We start from the raw sequence: 17,332 nt of genomic DNA on the forward strand, positions 1-17,332 counted from the left end.
TTAACTGGCATTTGCTGAGGTTTACTGCGATTGGCTGGCCACCGGTTCAGGGTGTCCCCCGCCTCTGGCCCGGAGTCAGCTGGGATAGGCTCCAGCACCCCCAGCGACCCTAATGAGGATAAGGCGGTTCAGAAATTTAGATGAGAGAGAGAGATGCTGTAATTTATGCAGCGCCTCAGTATTAGTGTAGCCACTTCCCAACCCAAGGGTTGTAAATTTGATTTCCCTCTGTGGTGACTTGAGTATCATTGAGCCAATAGTCAATCGCACGTTGCTCCTGATTCTGTGACATTAGTAGGTGGTAGAAATGGGCTATAGAATCCAACGCTCAACCCCAGAATTGTAAGACTGACCCGCTATCCACTATTCTAGCGGGCCGCCCACCTGCCGACTTGATACCTGCAAATTTAAAGATAAGAGAACTTGCAATGTTGCAAAAGTACTTTAACCCTTTACAGGCACTCAATCGCTGCTATTGACTACTAAATGCAGTGGCGGGCCGTCAGGGCCTTCAAGGCCTTCTCTGCTGGCCTAAGAAATATGAATCATATTATATTTTGTCCATCAATACTTATTATTCCAAATGGTCTGTTAGCTTCCTTTCATTGCTTTTCCCCCTGGTTGCACTGTTTCCAGATGTGTGTTTTCATATTGAAGCATTTAACCAATCACATTTCAGCCATTATTTGTTGCCAGATCAGATCTGCCTCAAAGCCTTCACAATCAGTTCTTGCGGGCTCTGCTGCATTAAACTAGACTGTTCTAGTTGGCAACCCCACAATGATTTTTCATAGGCATTAGCATTTTGCTGGCTGGGACATGTCATTGCTTTCACAAACTATGATTGCCTAGTAGGCGGGCCAAAGCAGTACCCAAGGCAGCCGAGATCGCAAACTCCACCCACTATGGCCGACAGAAGCAAAACTAAATGGATTTTGTTTGCTCACAAAGCTATTTTCCAGACGGACTTTTCCCAGAAAAAAATGGACATCATTAAAAAAGGGCGGTCAACTCCGAAGCTAGCAAGCCTGTTACAGCCGGGAAAATGGTGTGTGGGGCACTTTCAGCGCGCTAACTTAGCTCCACAAGCAAATAGTATATTGTTGTGTTGATTTAATGCTATTTTCAAAACGGACTATGCCGGAAATATGACAGGACAGGCTCGACTTTCATCATTAGCTTCGATGGCGATAGGAAAGAAGGAAGAAAGGAGGATGGATATTGTGTAAAAAGGATTTTTGGTGAGTAAAATATGGCCATATTCCTAAATAATATTTCAATTGTGCGCCAAGTTCTGATATCTGAAAAGCTCCAGTGTTTGTATTTAATCACAAAATGCTGCTAGGAAGTGGATTTTACCCCAGTTTAATTTTTGGCGTTTCACCATTGACGTCCATCGCTGTCTTTTCCCGGGAAAAATCACCCCCCTGGCCTGGTTGTAATGTCTCAAAAGCTCCAGTATTTGTATTCAATCAATAAATGATGCTAGGAAGTGGATTTTACCTAATTTTAGTGCATTTTTTGTCATTTCACGTGTGGACGTATCGACGTTCATCGCTGTCTTTTTACCGGGGAAATGATACTCCGGGCCCGGTTCTGATGTCTAAAAAGCTCCAGTATTTGTATTTAATCAATAAATGCTGTTTTCGGCTGGATTTTACCCCATTTTCGGGCAATGTTTGCCCGTACGCCATTGACGTTCATCGCTGTCTTTTCCCGGGAAAATCACCCCCTGGCCTGGTTTTAATGTCTGAAAAGCTCCAGTATTTGTATTTAATCATGAAATGCTGCTAGGAAGTGGATTTTACCCCATTTTTGTGCATTAATTTATTGATTATTTTTTATGTGTCGCAGCTGTAGCTGCAGTAGAGGTTTTATAGCCATAAAATAGTTTTTGAGGGTTGGATTGATACGTTGAAGGCGCTACCAGAAAATGCACCGCCCGCCACTGACTAAATGGCAAGTTCACTCCTGCCAGTCCAAATACAATGAACATCTAGTCCTCAATTATATTTAAAAATGGTCATTCATAGTCACATATACTATTTTAAATGGACATCTAATGATCTTAATGGTGGCAATGGGTTAGTTTATTTTAAAATTTTGATACATTGGCTCTATTTCAACAATATATAATATGATTTTTTTTGTTTAGTTTTTTTGGTCCTGTGCAGAGAGAAGGTGAAAAAAGCCATCAGTAATTTTTTCCATCATTTATTATCATGGCTTTATTTAGGGCCCAAGTACCCTTTGGTGCAAAGGGCTCTATTGTTCTTCTAAATATAGCAAACTAAATTGCCTTCAGGATAAAACACACAATCCTAGGTCTGGGCGTCAGGACCCAAGGTGGAGCCCAGCAGCCCCACGTTATCGGCCTACATACCACTAGCCACCCATCCATTGCAAGATCCAAAGGAATCCCACGACCTAGAGCAAGAGAGACTTCAATTTTTAAAAAGTATGAGTATTATAATTTTAACCTCATAATATGACAATGTGTGACTTTATCCTCCTCATATTATAACTTTTTCCATGTGTTTATTTTCTTGTTGTCTTCGCACTATAACAATAAAATAATAACATTAACCTTCCGGGCAGCCCGGCGGATGAGTGGTTAGCACGTCGGCCTCACAGTGGGGGAGCTGGGTTAAAATCCAGGTTGGTCCACCTGTGTGGAGTTTGCATTTTCTCACCCGGGCACTCTGGTTTCCTCCCAAATACATGCATGGTACGCTTAATGGATACTAAATTTCCCCTAGATATGAGTGTGAACATGAATGGTTGTCCGTCTCCTCGTGCCCTGCGATTGGCTGGCCACCGATTCAGGCTGTTGCCCGCCTCTGGCCCGAAGTCAGCTGGGATAGGCTCCAGCATGCCCTGCGACCCTAGAGAGGATAAAGCGGTTCAGAAAATGAGAGAGAGACATTAACCTTCCACCACAGTGCTGCAGTGGCCACACCTTACCACACCTCCTTATGTTTAGATAAGTTTTTCTCGTGAACAAGAGGGTGGAGTAGAGAGGCGTCAACATTCACTCACCTTGCAGACCCGAACATGGCAGGATGCTGCTGCTGCATGTCGGCCGAGGCCACGGAGCGCAAACACATCAGCGACCGAATCGAGACGCAGATCAAGAAAGACAGGAAGAACTGTCAGCGGGAGCTCAAGCTGCTCCTCTTAGGTGAGATTTCAACATGAAAAAACAAATGGGAATTTGGTGTGCATTTGTCATTAGGACATGACTGAAGGATGACACTTTTTATCATGTAAAGAAATACTCTAACTTTCCCTTTTCAGGGCAACTGAAGGGCAGGGTGCAAAGTAAACAGTATAATGAGAGTATAAAAGTAGTAATAGTAGTTTAGTTGGAATAGATTTTATTGACATATTGTAATTATTTCATTTCTGAAAAAGTGCCAAAATCACCTTAACCCAGTGACAGGCCGTGAATTTCAAATCAACGCCTTCAGTGCTATGTCTGAATCAATCCAACCCTCTAAAACTATTTTATGGCTATAAAACCTTTTCTGCAGCTACAGTTGCAACACATAAAAAGCATTAATAATAACCTCATACAATTGAAATATTATTTAGGAATATAGCGATATTTCATTCACCAAAAATCATTTTTATCTGTACACAAAATCCATCCTCCTTTCTTTCCTCCTTCTTTTCTATCGCCATCGAAGCTAATGCTGAAAGTTGAGCCTGTCCTGTCGTCTTTATTCATTTTAGTGCTGAAAATGTTCGTATGTGTGTGTGTGTGTGTGGGGGGGGGTGTATGTATGAGGGGAAAAAATAATTACATTGTATCAAAAGGATGTCATGGTGTCTTATTTTGACAATATCAGTCTTGGAAAGGGCTGACAAACCTTACAATGAAATCACTCTTCACTACCATTGAATAGAACAGACGTCCAATCTATTTCACCTGGGATGGGCAGCCTATCCACATTCAAATGGATTGGACGTCTAATGCAGTCACTGCCGCTGAAACATAATCACTCATTTTTTTGAATGTATATTTATGTAGGTTTATTTGGCCAGTGAATGAGTTTACATCCATTATTAGCATGGAAACGTGATTATCCTATGCTCACCCAGTTTTTAAATGTAAGAAGTTGCAATGACACGTCTCTGGTGTGCTGGCATGCCACATAGCTGCTGTGGCTTCCCATTCATGCAAATTTATGCAAATCAAGCTAACCCCTACAAAGCAGGTTCCCTTTTTTAAAAAACAAAAAACAGACCAAATTGAAATAACCACTAGTTACAGTGCACAATTAGGTACCAAACTACAAAACGCAATTCCTGGAAAAATTGCATTGGACTGATTTGTTCTTCTTCATACCTGGTCACTTCCTAATAATCTTATGGCATTTTCCAGTACTTCCTTGCTGCTATTGACCGCACGAGGTGTCCAATCTATTTTGAATTGGATGTCTAGTACAATTACAGACTTTAAAAGCTAAGAACGCAGCGTCGTTTCCTCTCAATTTCCATGCATTTAAGGGCATTTAAAAGCACTTCTTGTTAATTTCCTGTTGATTTGGTGGCCTGTCCAGGTACTTACTGTTGATTTCGTATCACTTCCTGTTAATTTGGCCCTCAAATTATTATTAATTTTGGGCCATTTCCAGGGCCACATCCTGTACTAATTTGATTGTTTCCTGTTAATTTAGGGGCATTTCTGGGAACTTGTTCATTGGTCATTACCCGTTGATTTCGAATCCCTTCCTTTTAATTTGTCCCTCAAATTAGTATTATTAATTTTGGGCCATTTCCGAGGTCACATCCTGTTGCTGTTGGGGCACTTACAAGTAGAGCTGGGCGATATGACAAAAGTTGTTATCATGAAAAAATAAATGTACCAGTCGATATCGATAATTGTCCCGATAATTATCACATCCTTTTTCTTTCATATTTGAAACTTCAAACTTCTGTGAATAAATAAATTACTCTCTTCCAATTCAAAGATTGAGTTTGATTTATTTAATAAAGGAGAGCACATATTAATGAATATATTCATGTTAATGAACATATATATGTAAATATGTAAGATTGTACCCGAGGGCTAATTTCCATCTTTAGTCCCTTGTGCAGGTTGAAGGAGAACAATGACACATACATACGCACACACCCTTACTTTATAAGAAAAGAGAACATACAATTTGATGGTTTTAAAAAGTATTTTTGTTGTTCTGTTGTGCAATAAAGATAAGACAACTCCCTCCTTACACTATGAAAAGTAAAGAATAAAACCCACAGAAATTTTGATAGGCGTCTTTATTTTTATAAATTTGCATTCAAACCAAAACTTGCTATGCAATAGGAAATAAAGAAAATTATCAACTGAAGAAATCATCATTGTTAACAGAGTATTTTCAGCCTCAGAAAAAGAAATATGACCATTTACAAATACATATATAAATAAATAAATAAAAAAAGTTGAGATGAATTTAACCTATTGGGAAACATCTTGATATCAAGGAAGAAAAATATTACAGGCTGTCCTCAAATGAGGACAGTGGGTTAAGGACATTTTCATAAAGGCTGCTCTTTGCACATTTACAAGGCATTAAAAAAAAAGTAAGAAAACGCCAGGGAGAATTCACTTGGATCTTTTAGTGGATCGGATCTCTGTTGTCTTGCATCTCACAATCGCTCATTTTGGTCGTGATATTGTCCTTTTGCGTTTATGCTTCGTGTTAGCCTCTGTTGCTAACATGCTAAAAACACGTTTCCTCTTCTCCTGAGCGTTGGTCTGGAATTGGCGTTCATATTGCAACCACGCCCCCGCTCTCTGTGGAGATTGGGTGGTGTAATTGCAGTTTAAAATTATCGAATTTTTATGGAAAGTTTTTAATATTATCGTTGACAAAGATTATTTTGCGATAATTATCGTTATTGTATTATTGCCCGGCTCTACTTACAAGTCACTGTCTTTTGATTTCTCTGCAGTTTCTAATGATTTGGGGGGGCTTTATGGGTCAGTTCCTGTTAATTTTGGGGCAATTCAAAGAAGGCTTTCTTTCTCATAAATAGAGATATTGAGAGAAATATTATTTGATTTGAAAATCAACAAAGAGTAAATTGAAGGTTTTCTTGTGCTGATGGAAATGAATGGAGTTATTGAAATTGTCATTGATTCATTTTTAACACTGCTTATTGTCGTCAGGGTCGCAGGAGCAAAATACTACTACTCATCCTCCTTAACAGGTCACCAATCAGTTGGTCAGGCACATGCAGAAACAGACGTCACAATCACACCGCCAGTGAGTGGGAATTGAGTCCACAATGTCGCTATTCAAATCAAGCAAATGAACCACTACACATCATCATTGACGCATTGAAATTGTATAGGGAAGGTATTGCCAAAATCTGGCTGCTAACCTTTGTTAAGATTCGTTTTTTTAATGCTTCATGCGTGAATTATGTATCAGTAGCAATCTGCAAACTAGAAATGTTTTCGCCATTGCCATTTTCTGTCCAAAAGAAAAAAATGTGATTTTGACGCAAAAATGTCGGAATACATTATAAAATAGAGGGTGTTTTTTTTACAAACAGAAAAGGCTATATAAAAATATTTTTTACAAAAGAATTGTGTGTTGCAGAACACCAATTGTAAATAAAAAAACAAAAAAAAACAATATGTCCCCAAAAAATCAAGTTGAAATGTCCATTTTATAAAATACAGGTAAAAAAACATTTACATTACCAAAGTCAAAGAAATTAAGTGTGCAGGGGAAGAAACAACAAACTAGTGTCACGAAATAGAAAAGTCTGAGAGGGAACAGTTTGCATTGCATGTTGTTTTGCCAGTCAAATACAAGACCGGCAAAAAAAAACAAGCATTTTTTTGTTTATGTTTACCCATGCAAGTTTGGGTGTGTGCATGTTTCTGTGCAAGCGCTTAGCATGCTACTTCCTTCTCCGTCTTTTTTTCCCCTCTTTATTGGGTTGTAAATGAACTAAAACTCATGCCCATGAGTAGAAGTCACAAACAAAATGTGACTGGAAATGGGGGGGGGGGGGGGGGGGGGATTAATCATTAATCATGAGATAATTGTCATCATCGCTAACCCTTTAAAGCTGAGGTGGCGAACAAGTTGGACACAAAGAGCAAACATTTTAAACTGTGAAAGTCAAAGAGCCACACAATGCAGTGACCTGTCAAAACAGACAGACACACACAGAAAACCACCATTGAAACCATATTATTCACCATAACACTTTCTTCCCCTTACTTAATATTTGTTTTTAATGGGCCCTGATGAATTTGAGTGTTTTAAGACAGAATGAAAATAAGAGAAACATAAAATGAGGCAAAGGGCCACAGTATATACAAAATATGATAGGAAGCAAAGAGCTGTATTCATTTTGGACTCGTGTTCGCCACCCCTGCTTTACAGAATAGTCAGCATGGGATATAATCTCACTCAGTGGCTGTAAAACTGACCAGCGGACAGTTTAGGGTGTACAGTCATGGCCAAAGGTTTTGAGAATGACACAAATATTACATTTTCACAAAATCTGTTGCTTCAGGGTTTTTAGATGTTTTCTAGATATTTCTGTGGTATAATGACTTTCAATTTGAAGTATTTCACAACCATCAAAAGCTTTTGTTGAGAATTACATGCAATAGGTCAATATTTGCAGGTTGACCCTTCTTTTTCAAAACCTTTGCAATTCTCCCTGGCATGCTATCGATCAAATTTTGAACCAAATCCTGACTGATGACCGTCCATCCTTGCATGATCAATAGTTTGTCTGAATTTGTGGGTTTATGATTGTCCAACCGCCTCTTGAGGATTGACCACAAATTCTCAATGGGATTAATATTGGGAGAGTTTCCTGGCCAAAGGCCCTAAATCTTAATGTTTTGTTCCCTTAGCCATTTTTATGACCTTTGCTTTATGGCAAGGTGCTCCATCATGATGGAAAAGGCATTCTTCTTCACCAAATTGCCCCTTGATGGTTAGGAGAGAGGTTCAATTGACACCAAACAGGCTCCATGGAACCAAAGAAAGTCCAGCAAGCGGCAGGAAGTTGAATCTCCTGAAATTGTTTCAGCTATGGGATCCGGCCACCACCAGTACAGAGCTTGCTCATAAATGCTAGCCGGCAGGTGTGACTGCATTTGCACGCTCAGTAAGGCGAAAACTTTTGGAGGAAGGCCTAGTGTCAAGGAGGGTAGCAAAGAAGGCATTTCTCTCTAGCAAAAACGTCAGGGACAGACTGATACTCTGCAGAAGTTACAATGACTGGACTGCTGAGGACTGGGGTAAAGTCATTTTTTTCTGATGAATCCCCTTTCCGATTGTTTGGGGCATCTGGAAGAAGGTTTGTTCCGGTAAGATGAAGTGAGCGCTACCATTAGTCTTGTCTCATGCCAACATTAAAGCATCCTGAAACCATTCATGTGTGAGGTACTACTAATTTTGGGGCATTTCTGAATTACTTCCTATTGGTTTTAGTGCACTTATAAGTCACTCATTGTTGATTTTGAGTCAATTTATGATGCTTTAGAGCAATTACAGGTCACTGTTGGTTTTATCCCAGATTTTGAGGCATTGCTGGAGTCACTTCTTGGTTTTTGGGCATATACGAGTCTCTGTCTGTTGATTTTGGACCACTTTCTGATGATAATGCTGCTTTGCCAAGTCATTTTGCATTAAAAAATATGTAAAAGTAAAAAATAATATCCACCAATTTGAAAAAAATGTGTGGCAGGAACTGGTGAAAGTGGCAAAAGTACATTCATCAAACAGATGAGGATCATCCACGGTGGAGGCTATAACGAGGAAGAGAAACAAAATTACTCCAAGATGGTCTACCAGAACATCTACACGTCCATGCAGGTCATGATCCGAGCCATGGAGACGCTGGACATCCCCCTCCTGGACATGAGCCTACAGGTATAACCTCTTGCTTCCAAAGATGATGGGCATTTGCGCACGTTTCTCTGCTGTACATTAGGCTAGCGCCGACATGCTGCTGGGTGTGGAGGTGCTCAAAGTGGAGTTCCTGGATAAGGAGCATGTGGTGGCTATCCAGAAACTGTGGAACGATGCTGGATTGCAGGAATGCTTCAACCGCCGCCGGGAGTACCAGCTGTCAGACTCCACCACATAGTGAGAAAATTTTGCTGCGGAAAATGGCTAAACCATTCTGACCAAAAATCATCATTAGAATGATTAACATCAAATTATTTAACAAAAAAAATAATCACAGTTTAACCATTTTATCTGGCATTGAGTTAACTCAAAGGCTGCCACTGATGGTGCTGGGCGTTCAATAGAGTTTAACATTTTAACTGGGAGGATTGACTTCAAATCTTCAGCTTTAATGGTCATTAACGGCCCTTTCCATTTACTCCTCTCACGTTCCTTTAGCTACCTCACAGAATTGGATCGCATCTCACAGCCCTACTATGTACCTGACCTTCAGGATATCCTGAGGGTCCGGGTTCCCACCACAGGCATCATCGAGTACCCCTTCGACATGGAGACGGTCATTTTCAGGTACCACCTCCCACGAATGCGTCAGAATGGACAAAAAGACGTTGTGGTGGCAGGATGGTGGACGTGGGTGGCCAACGCTCCGAACGCAGGAAGTGGATCCATTGCTTCGAAGACGTCACATCCATCATGTTCCTGGTGGCGCTTAGCGAGTATGACCAGGTTCTGGTGGAGTGCAGCAATGAGGTGAAAGCATAGATGAACTCCACCCTTGAATGTTGCAAAATTATTGACCCAATCTAACACAAACAAAATGGCCTGTAATAACTCTAAAAGGTGAAGACAAGCAAAACTTGCCAAAATGGCATGACACTGTAACCTCTCCAAAAAACATCTAAAACATGGAGCAAAAAACTTTAGATAGCATGACAAGCACAAAGGTGAAACGTTTAGAAACCAATACCCCAAAATGAAGAAAAAATTGACCAAATATTACCAAGAATATGGCTTTTTCTTACTGAGAGTTTTTGTTACAAAACCGACAAACCACAAGACCCAAAGATGAAAAAAAAACTGGACCAAATCTCACCAAAAATTAGAAACCTAATTTTAATCAAGGACTTGAATATGCACCAGAATTGATGATCAAAAGAAGCAATTTCTAAAACAATCTGAAGCTTACTGGGACAATTACAACTCTGGTGTATTCTGCCAGAACCGCATGCGGGAGAGCAGGGCCCTGTTCAAGACCATCATCTCTTATTCCTGGTTCCAGAGTTCATCCATCATTCTGTTCCTCAACAAGACCGATATCCTCCAGGAGAAGATCCAGCATTCCCACCTGGCTGAATATTTTCCGGAGTTTTCTGGTTAGTTTGTTCGGGAATCAGTGTCGTAGATATAGAATGATTCGAACTAGCTCTGTTAAGAGAAAATGCTGGTTCAACTCATTGAGTCTTTGGTCTTAAAAAGAGAAAATGAAATATATAGTAATCCCTTGAATATCGGATAAAAAAAGCGAACTAGGATCACCCCTATCATTACTACCATACGATATGTTTTTGCACCTATACAAAAATACAAGTACACAAGTACAATTATCAAGAAGTGTATTTCTTAAATGTTACAATTATAGGCATATGAAAAGACTAATGTATATCTAAATCTATTCTATATATTTAGAAAAATGTAAATACTTTAAGTACTGTACTCACAGTGAAAATAGTTCCTCTCCGCTATTGAAATCTCCCCAAAACAGGTTAGTGGGAGCTTTAGTCCAAGTCTTTTTCGTCAGATTCGAGAGGCATTGGATCATCGATGGAATCTTCGGGAGGCGCCGTAGGGCAGCTTTTCAGGAGGAGCTTTTGCGAGAGGTTTTCGGCGAACCCGGAAGATATTGATGGGGAGTTGTGACCGCTGTTTTTTTGTACAAATATGCTTTTGTCGAGGACATGAGACTGTCAAGACGATTGCCATATTCCATGGCTAAGACCGTGTTGTCATCAATCTTTGGGACACTTTGCTTCAAACTGTGAGGCACATTGAAAGTTTCTAGCTGATTTCTCAAAGTACTAAGACCACGTTAATCATCGTTATTGCGGTCATTGTTTGGGGGGGAAATTAAACTTCCACTTCGCTCCTCCACGTCGTCCAAGGAGCTCTATTTTCGGGTAAATGCAACGACGTCAGCCTGCTGCCCGGACTAAAATGGAATCTCAACTTCCACATTGCCCCTCGGGTTGTTCAGCTATACTCGCCATCCAAAGGGCTCTATTTTTGGTTAGGCAATGGCCCCGGGCAACGTCATGGCGGACCATGACGTCGCCCGGGGCTCACATTTCTGAAGAAAGAAAAACTTCACCGAGGCTCTCTGATTGCAGTTTGCCGTAACAGTAATGTCTTCCACCATTTTCTTGGTGGCAAGTGGAAGACAGGGAAGTGCCTTCCACTTGCGAGCATGGATTTTTACATTTTTATGAACTTTTTTTTATACTAAATCCGCAATTTAGTTTAATAATGAGGCTAATGCATGGAAATGAAAACTGGTCCTCAGGGGGTGCAGGTTTTCATTCCAATCGATTAAGAGGATATAATTTTACCAATCTAGTATCGTAAAAGTATATAAACAGTCAACTTCTGCTTGTTCCAGAAGAACCTCATTGGTTAAACTGTTCATGATAGAAAAATCGAAACAAAAACCTGCACCCAGTGGGACTCTTTGTTTGAACACTCCTGGGCTAATGTTTGTGAATTAGGTCCTCGACAGGATGCAAAAGCTGCTCAGGAGTTCATCTTGAAGATGTACCAGGAGCAAAACACGGACAGAGACAAGAAGCTCTACCCACACTTCACCTGCGCCACCGACACAGAGAACATCCGCTTTGTGTTCACCGCTGTCAAGGACACCATCCTGAGACAGAATCTGCAGGTCTTCAACTTGCTCTAAACAACACACCTCCATTATTTTACCCCTTGTACAACTGCATACTTTTAGTTAGTTAGTCCCTTAGTTTAGGCCACCCGATGATGCAGTGGTTCTTCTGACTGACTTCAATCGTGACCGGACGTTTCGTCGACGGACATTTGGTCGACGGACACTTCGTCCCTGGACGTTTCGTCGAACGGACGTTTGGTCGACGGACAGTTCGTCGAACGGACGTTTCATCGAACGGACGTTTGGTCGACGGATTCGCCGCCGGACATTTCGTCGAATGGACAATTCGTCGTCGGATTCGCTCGCTCTCAAAATTATAATCATGAGAGAGAGAAAGAGAAAGAGAGAGCGTACAGCAAGGTGTTGAAATACTTTATATGGTAATTTTTATCAAACAGAGAACTTGCAATACAGCAAGGTGTTGAAATACTTTATATGGTCATTTTTATCAAACTAATAAAAGTCTTAGAATACTTTTAGCCCGCGACGACGCCAGACAGCTCTCCGAACAGACAGATCGAGACTATTACTACTTTGAATATCTATAACAGGACCTAGACATCTGTCAGCCAAGGTTTCAATTCCTCAAGCCAAACCAACCCAGAATGATTTATGTCTAAGAAACATAGTATTTGAGAAAAAAGTCGTCTTTACAGCGCCCTTAGCCAAGCCAAGGCGCTATGGGACCCACGACATAAACCAAAAGGACTCCTCGGAGGTAATTTAAATATCAGAAGCATCTTGCCAAAGCGTGACCAAATTCATAATCTATTAAATAACTCCGGAGCTGCCAACCTCCTTCGACCGCATTTCAGGAATACCCTTGTCCCATTTCCAGAATTTATCTGGAGTGAATGCAATTCATAAAAAATCGATATAAAATGTAAAAAAAAAAAACGGACAATTTAAATCAAACTGTTATTATCAGGTTTTTACATTAATTGAAATATTTTTTGCAAACTATTAAAAAGTACAGAATAATTAATTTATTTTTGTGTTTGGGTCCTTCTATGTGCTTTTTACAGTCAGTAATACCACCATGTGTCATGCTGAAGTTACACATGCACGCTGTGCAATGTGCAAATGTTGGTTGGTCTTTTAGGAGACGGCTTCAACATGGGATATTTCGATGAATATGAAGCAATAAACTTCTGTGAGTGTCTGGATTTCTTAAAAGTTTCCTCCAAATTGCGATCCATTTTCCGCTTATTCCGCAGAGGCATATTGGTACGGACGGTATACTCCTACTTGAAATTCCTTTAAAACAACACCGGAAATGATAGGATTAGTTTCAAAACAAAAGACTGGTGGTTTTAATCAGCCTTAATAGTACTTTCCTCAAGAAAAAAACGAAAACAAAAATGTTAGTGATAGAGGCTACTTATGCAATTGATCGTTACACTTTAGTCACACAAGACGAAGCATTCGTCAGAACTTGTAACTCAGATGATTCACAATGCACTTGTGTTACCGAATGCGTGGGTTTCCTCCGGGTACTCCGGTTTCCTCCCACATTCCAAAAACATTCATGGTAGGATGATTGGACACTCTAAATTGCCCCTACGTATGGGTGTGAGTGTGCATGGTTGTCCGTCTCTTGCGCCCTGCGATCGACTGGCCATCGATTCAGGGTGTCCCCCGCCTATGGCCCGGAGACAGCTGGGATAAGATCCACCACCCCCAGTGACCCGAATGAGGATAAAGCAGTTCAGAAAATGAGATGAGATGAGACAGCTAATCAAAATTCCCGCTGGATTAACTAAACTGTGGGAGGATCCAGAAGATGTTCAATATGATTACAGGTCTATCAGACCATGACTTCATCCTATTTTCAAGAAAGCTTCCTAAAAATAGATACTCATGCGCTCCAAAAAACATATCAGAGAAGATGAGAGTATTAAAAAGGGAGATCCCAAATCTGACACGGCGTTAAACAATATCCATTGGGATGATACTCTCTACCATAACTATACTAATGACAGCTGCAATATTTTCATGACCATTATCCAAGGCACAGCCTATGCATTCACAAGAAAAAAAAAAAAAAAACGATCAAAAAAAAAATCACATCCCATGGTTAAATGAAGACATACAGGCATTAATGAAAAAAATGAAACCATGCTCTCAAAATATCACTTAAAACAAAAAAGATTAATGACAGACAGACATTTCACCTCTCTAAGAAACGGTACACGGTCGATTGGTCGCCGGTCTGTTGGTCGCCCGGAAGGTAAGTGATAATTACCATTCAAATCGTTGCTCAAATTCCCTAAATACAAACTGCGAATTACTATTTAGTCATACTTAATGCCCGAGTAATTATTAGGCTAAAAAAAGCTCCAAATTTCCCGGACTTTTATTGTTTTTTGTTGGAGAACTTGTTAAGACCCTGACTGACGTAGCTTCTTAAAGGGACAACGCATGTACATACAAACTCATACACTCACACGTCGGCTCAGTGAAACTGCTCATGGCCATTGTTGGCTTTTATTGATGCGTAGACGTGTTGTTTCACCTTGTTTTGTCGCCGGTCTTTTGGTCATCAGTCTTTTGGTCGCCAGTCTTTTGGTCGCCCGTTGTCGCGGTCAGGGCGACCAAAAGACCGCGACCAAAAGACCGGCGACCAAAAGACCGGCGACCAAAAGACCGGCGACCAAAAGACCGGCGACCAAAAGACGGCGACCAATCGACCGCACACGCTAAGAAACAAAGTGATACAACAAATTCGAACTGCAAAATCGAATTTCTTTATAAACATATTTAGCACCACAAAAAGGAACACTATAGAGATCTGGAAAAATATTACAAAATTGGAAGGAACTTCAAAGCACAAACAAATAAGGCAACTACAATTGAAGGAGAAAACAATCTGTGATCCAAGGGACATTGCTACAACCTTAAACCGGTGTTGGTTGCCCGTCACATCAGGGATACAATCCCTCCCTCAGTTGACCCTCACCAGTATGCTTATAGAGCAAACAGGTCCACTGAGGACGCCATCGCCGTAGCTCTACACACAGCACTGAGCCACCTGGAGCACCAGGGGAACTATACGAGGATGCTTTTCATTGACTATAGCTAAGCCTTCAACACTATAATTCCGGACATTCTGGCTGACAAACTCTCCCACCTTGGACTATCTTCTTCCATCTGCTGCTTAATTAAGAACTTCTTAACCAATCGTCCACCAACTGTTAGACTTGGTCCCCACCTCTCCTCCTCCTCCATTACACTGAGCACTGGCTCCCCTCAAGGATGTGTACTGAGTCCTCTTCTATACTCCCTGTACACATACGACTACACCGACCCACCACTCTAACTCCATCATCAAAATTGCCAATAACACCACTGTGGTCGGACTCATCTCAGGGGGGATGAGTCTGCCTACAGAGATCAGGTGAACAAACTGTTTTCATGGTGTTTGGTGAACAATCTCACACAAAACACCACGAAAAATAAAGAAATAATCCTCGACTTTCGCAAACGCAACACAGATCTGGCCCCACTCCTCATGAATGGAGTATGCGTAGACAGGGTCCAGTCCTTCAAATTCCTGGGGGACATCATCATGGACAAGCTCTCCTGATCTACCAACACCACAGCAGTGGTGAAGAGGGCCCAGAAACGACTCCATTTCCTGAGGGTACTCAGGAAGAACAACTTGGACAGTAAGCTTCTGGTAACCTTCTATAGAGCCACTGTGGAGAGCATCCTGGCATACTGCATTACAGTGTGGTACGCTGGAAGCACGGAAACAGACAGAAAAGCCATGCAGAGAGTGACCAACACCGCCCAGAAGATCATCGGCTGCTTTCTGCCCTCACTGGATGACATTGCCAGCCCTCGCTCCCTCAACATTTTTAGGGACCCATACCACCCTGGTCACAACCTGTTCCAGCAACTGCCCTCTGGCAGACGCTACAGGTCTCACAAAACATTGACAAATAGACTTGGGGACAGTTTTTTCCCACAGCCATCAGGGCTCTGAACTTGCATTAGCACGACACACAATCCCTTCTGTGCAATAACTTCGGGGTGTGCAATATATTAGATTGTGCAATATATTCGATTGTGCAATATTTTAGAATTCACCTTGCCCGGATGTGACTTTTTATATTTTTATATTACTTATTTATGTCTTACCTAGGAAAACGCACTTTGTGGAGTAGCACCACAAATTTTGTTATACGCAGCTGTGTATAATGACAATAAGGCTTTTGATTTGATGTTTGATTAAAATGATTATTTTATAGACTCCGTTAAAGAACTGACACCTAGCATCCCTCAAATAGAATATCACCCATCATAACCACTAAACACCAATGAACCCATTCTTAATCTGAACATAGTTTCGCAGTCACAGATTGAGAAAGTTGTATCTGGTCTCAAAAGTTCCAGAGCGAAAGATGCGCTTAACATGGATGTAACATTTCTGAAATACCACATGTAATCTCTCTTCGCTGCATTAACCACTATTGTAAACAAATCCTTAAATGAGTCTCTTCCCTGAATCCTGGAAGTTCTCAGTTATCACAACGGTCCTCAAATCAGGGAACCAGCCACAATAACCAACAACTACAGACCTATAAGCATCCTTAGAGCGTCTCAAAAGAAAAGATAGTAGCGGAGTTCATAAAAATATGAAAATCCATGCTGAAACTCGCCAGCGGAACCCACTCCCGTCTTCCGCTTGCCACTAAGAAAATGGCGGAAGACAGTCACACAGAAGACGGTCACTCTCAACTCAGCACCGAGGGAAAAAATGGCGGGCAGCAGGTGGTGGCCATCATTTTGATCCAAAAATAGAGCTTTCTGAGGCTCTGTGAAGGTGGATTTTTATCAGAAATGCGAGCCCTGTGTGACTTTACTACGTGGCGCTTATTTGAAAATACAACCTGCTCGGGGAAGTGGACAGCAAAGCTCATCGGCCCAGGGGGATTTTTTTTACAGAAATGCGAGCTCCGGGCGACGTTATGCAATAAAGACGACTAAAGCGGACACCAGGAGCCTCGTGGTAGTGGAACTGACGGTGGAATGGCCCGGAATTGTGGAAAAATGCATGCTCCGGGCGACCTTACGCTCCGACGCCATTGGCCTTGTCCCAAAGTGGAAGTTTAATTCCCGCCCAGTCGGCCGGCGGTCTGGTGGCACATGCCGGCCGCGTCAGCCGGCCATCAGGGGGCTCAACTTTCAGTCCACAGAATGTGCTTCCAAAAGTGTGGAGGATCATCAAGATGTTTTTTGGAAAATGTAAGACGAGCCTTTATATTCTTTTGGCACACCATTGGTTTTCGCATTGGAGCTCCTCGATGGATGTCAGCTTTGGCCAGTGTTTTTCTTATAGTAGAGTCATGAACATTGAACTTAACTAATGCCAGCGAGGCCTGCAAGTCTTTCAATGTTTTTCTAGGTTCTTTTGTGACCTCCTGGATGAGTC

At 41.3% G+C, this 17,332-nt stretch overlaps 1 protein-coding gene across 2 annotated transcripts; it reads left to right on the forward strand.

Annotated features, from left to right (window-relative positions):
• Positions 1-143: 143 nt before the first annotated feature.
• Positions 144-13,018, forward strand: LOC144073910 (guanine nucleotide-binding protein subunit alpha-14-like). Of its 2 annotated transcripts, XM_077599850.1 has the most exons (7): positions 144-3,181; positions 8,734-8,918; positions 8,980-9,134; positions 9,396-9,524; positions 9,578-9,707; positions 10,177-10,330; positions 11,717-13,018. In XM_077599850.1, exons 1-7 carry the CDS (start codon positions 3,055-3,057, stop codon positions 11,905-11,907), a joined length of 1,071 nt encoding a protein of 356 aa, XP_077455976.1. In that variant the 5' UTR covers positions 144-3,054; the 3' UTR covers positions 11,908-13,018. The 2 variants fall into 2 exon arrangements, with proteins under 2 accessions (XP_077455976.1, XP_077455977.1); XM_077599851.1 differs by lacking the exon at positions 11,717-13,018 and adding an exon at positions 10,720-11,226 and having other exon boundaries at positions 9,396-9,707.
• The last annotated feature ends 4,314 nt before the right edge of the window (positions 13,019-17,332 follow it).

The sequence above is a fragment of the Stigmatopora argus genome, chromosome 5 (genome assembly GCF_051989625.1).
Source record: "Stigmatopora argus isolate UIUO_Sarg chromosome 5, RoL_Sarg_1.0, whole genome shotgun sequence".
Classification (NCBI taxonomy): domain Eukaryota; kingdom Metazoa; phylum Chordata; class Actinopteri; order Syngnathiformes; family Syngnathidae; genus Stigmatopora; species Stigmatopora argus.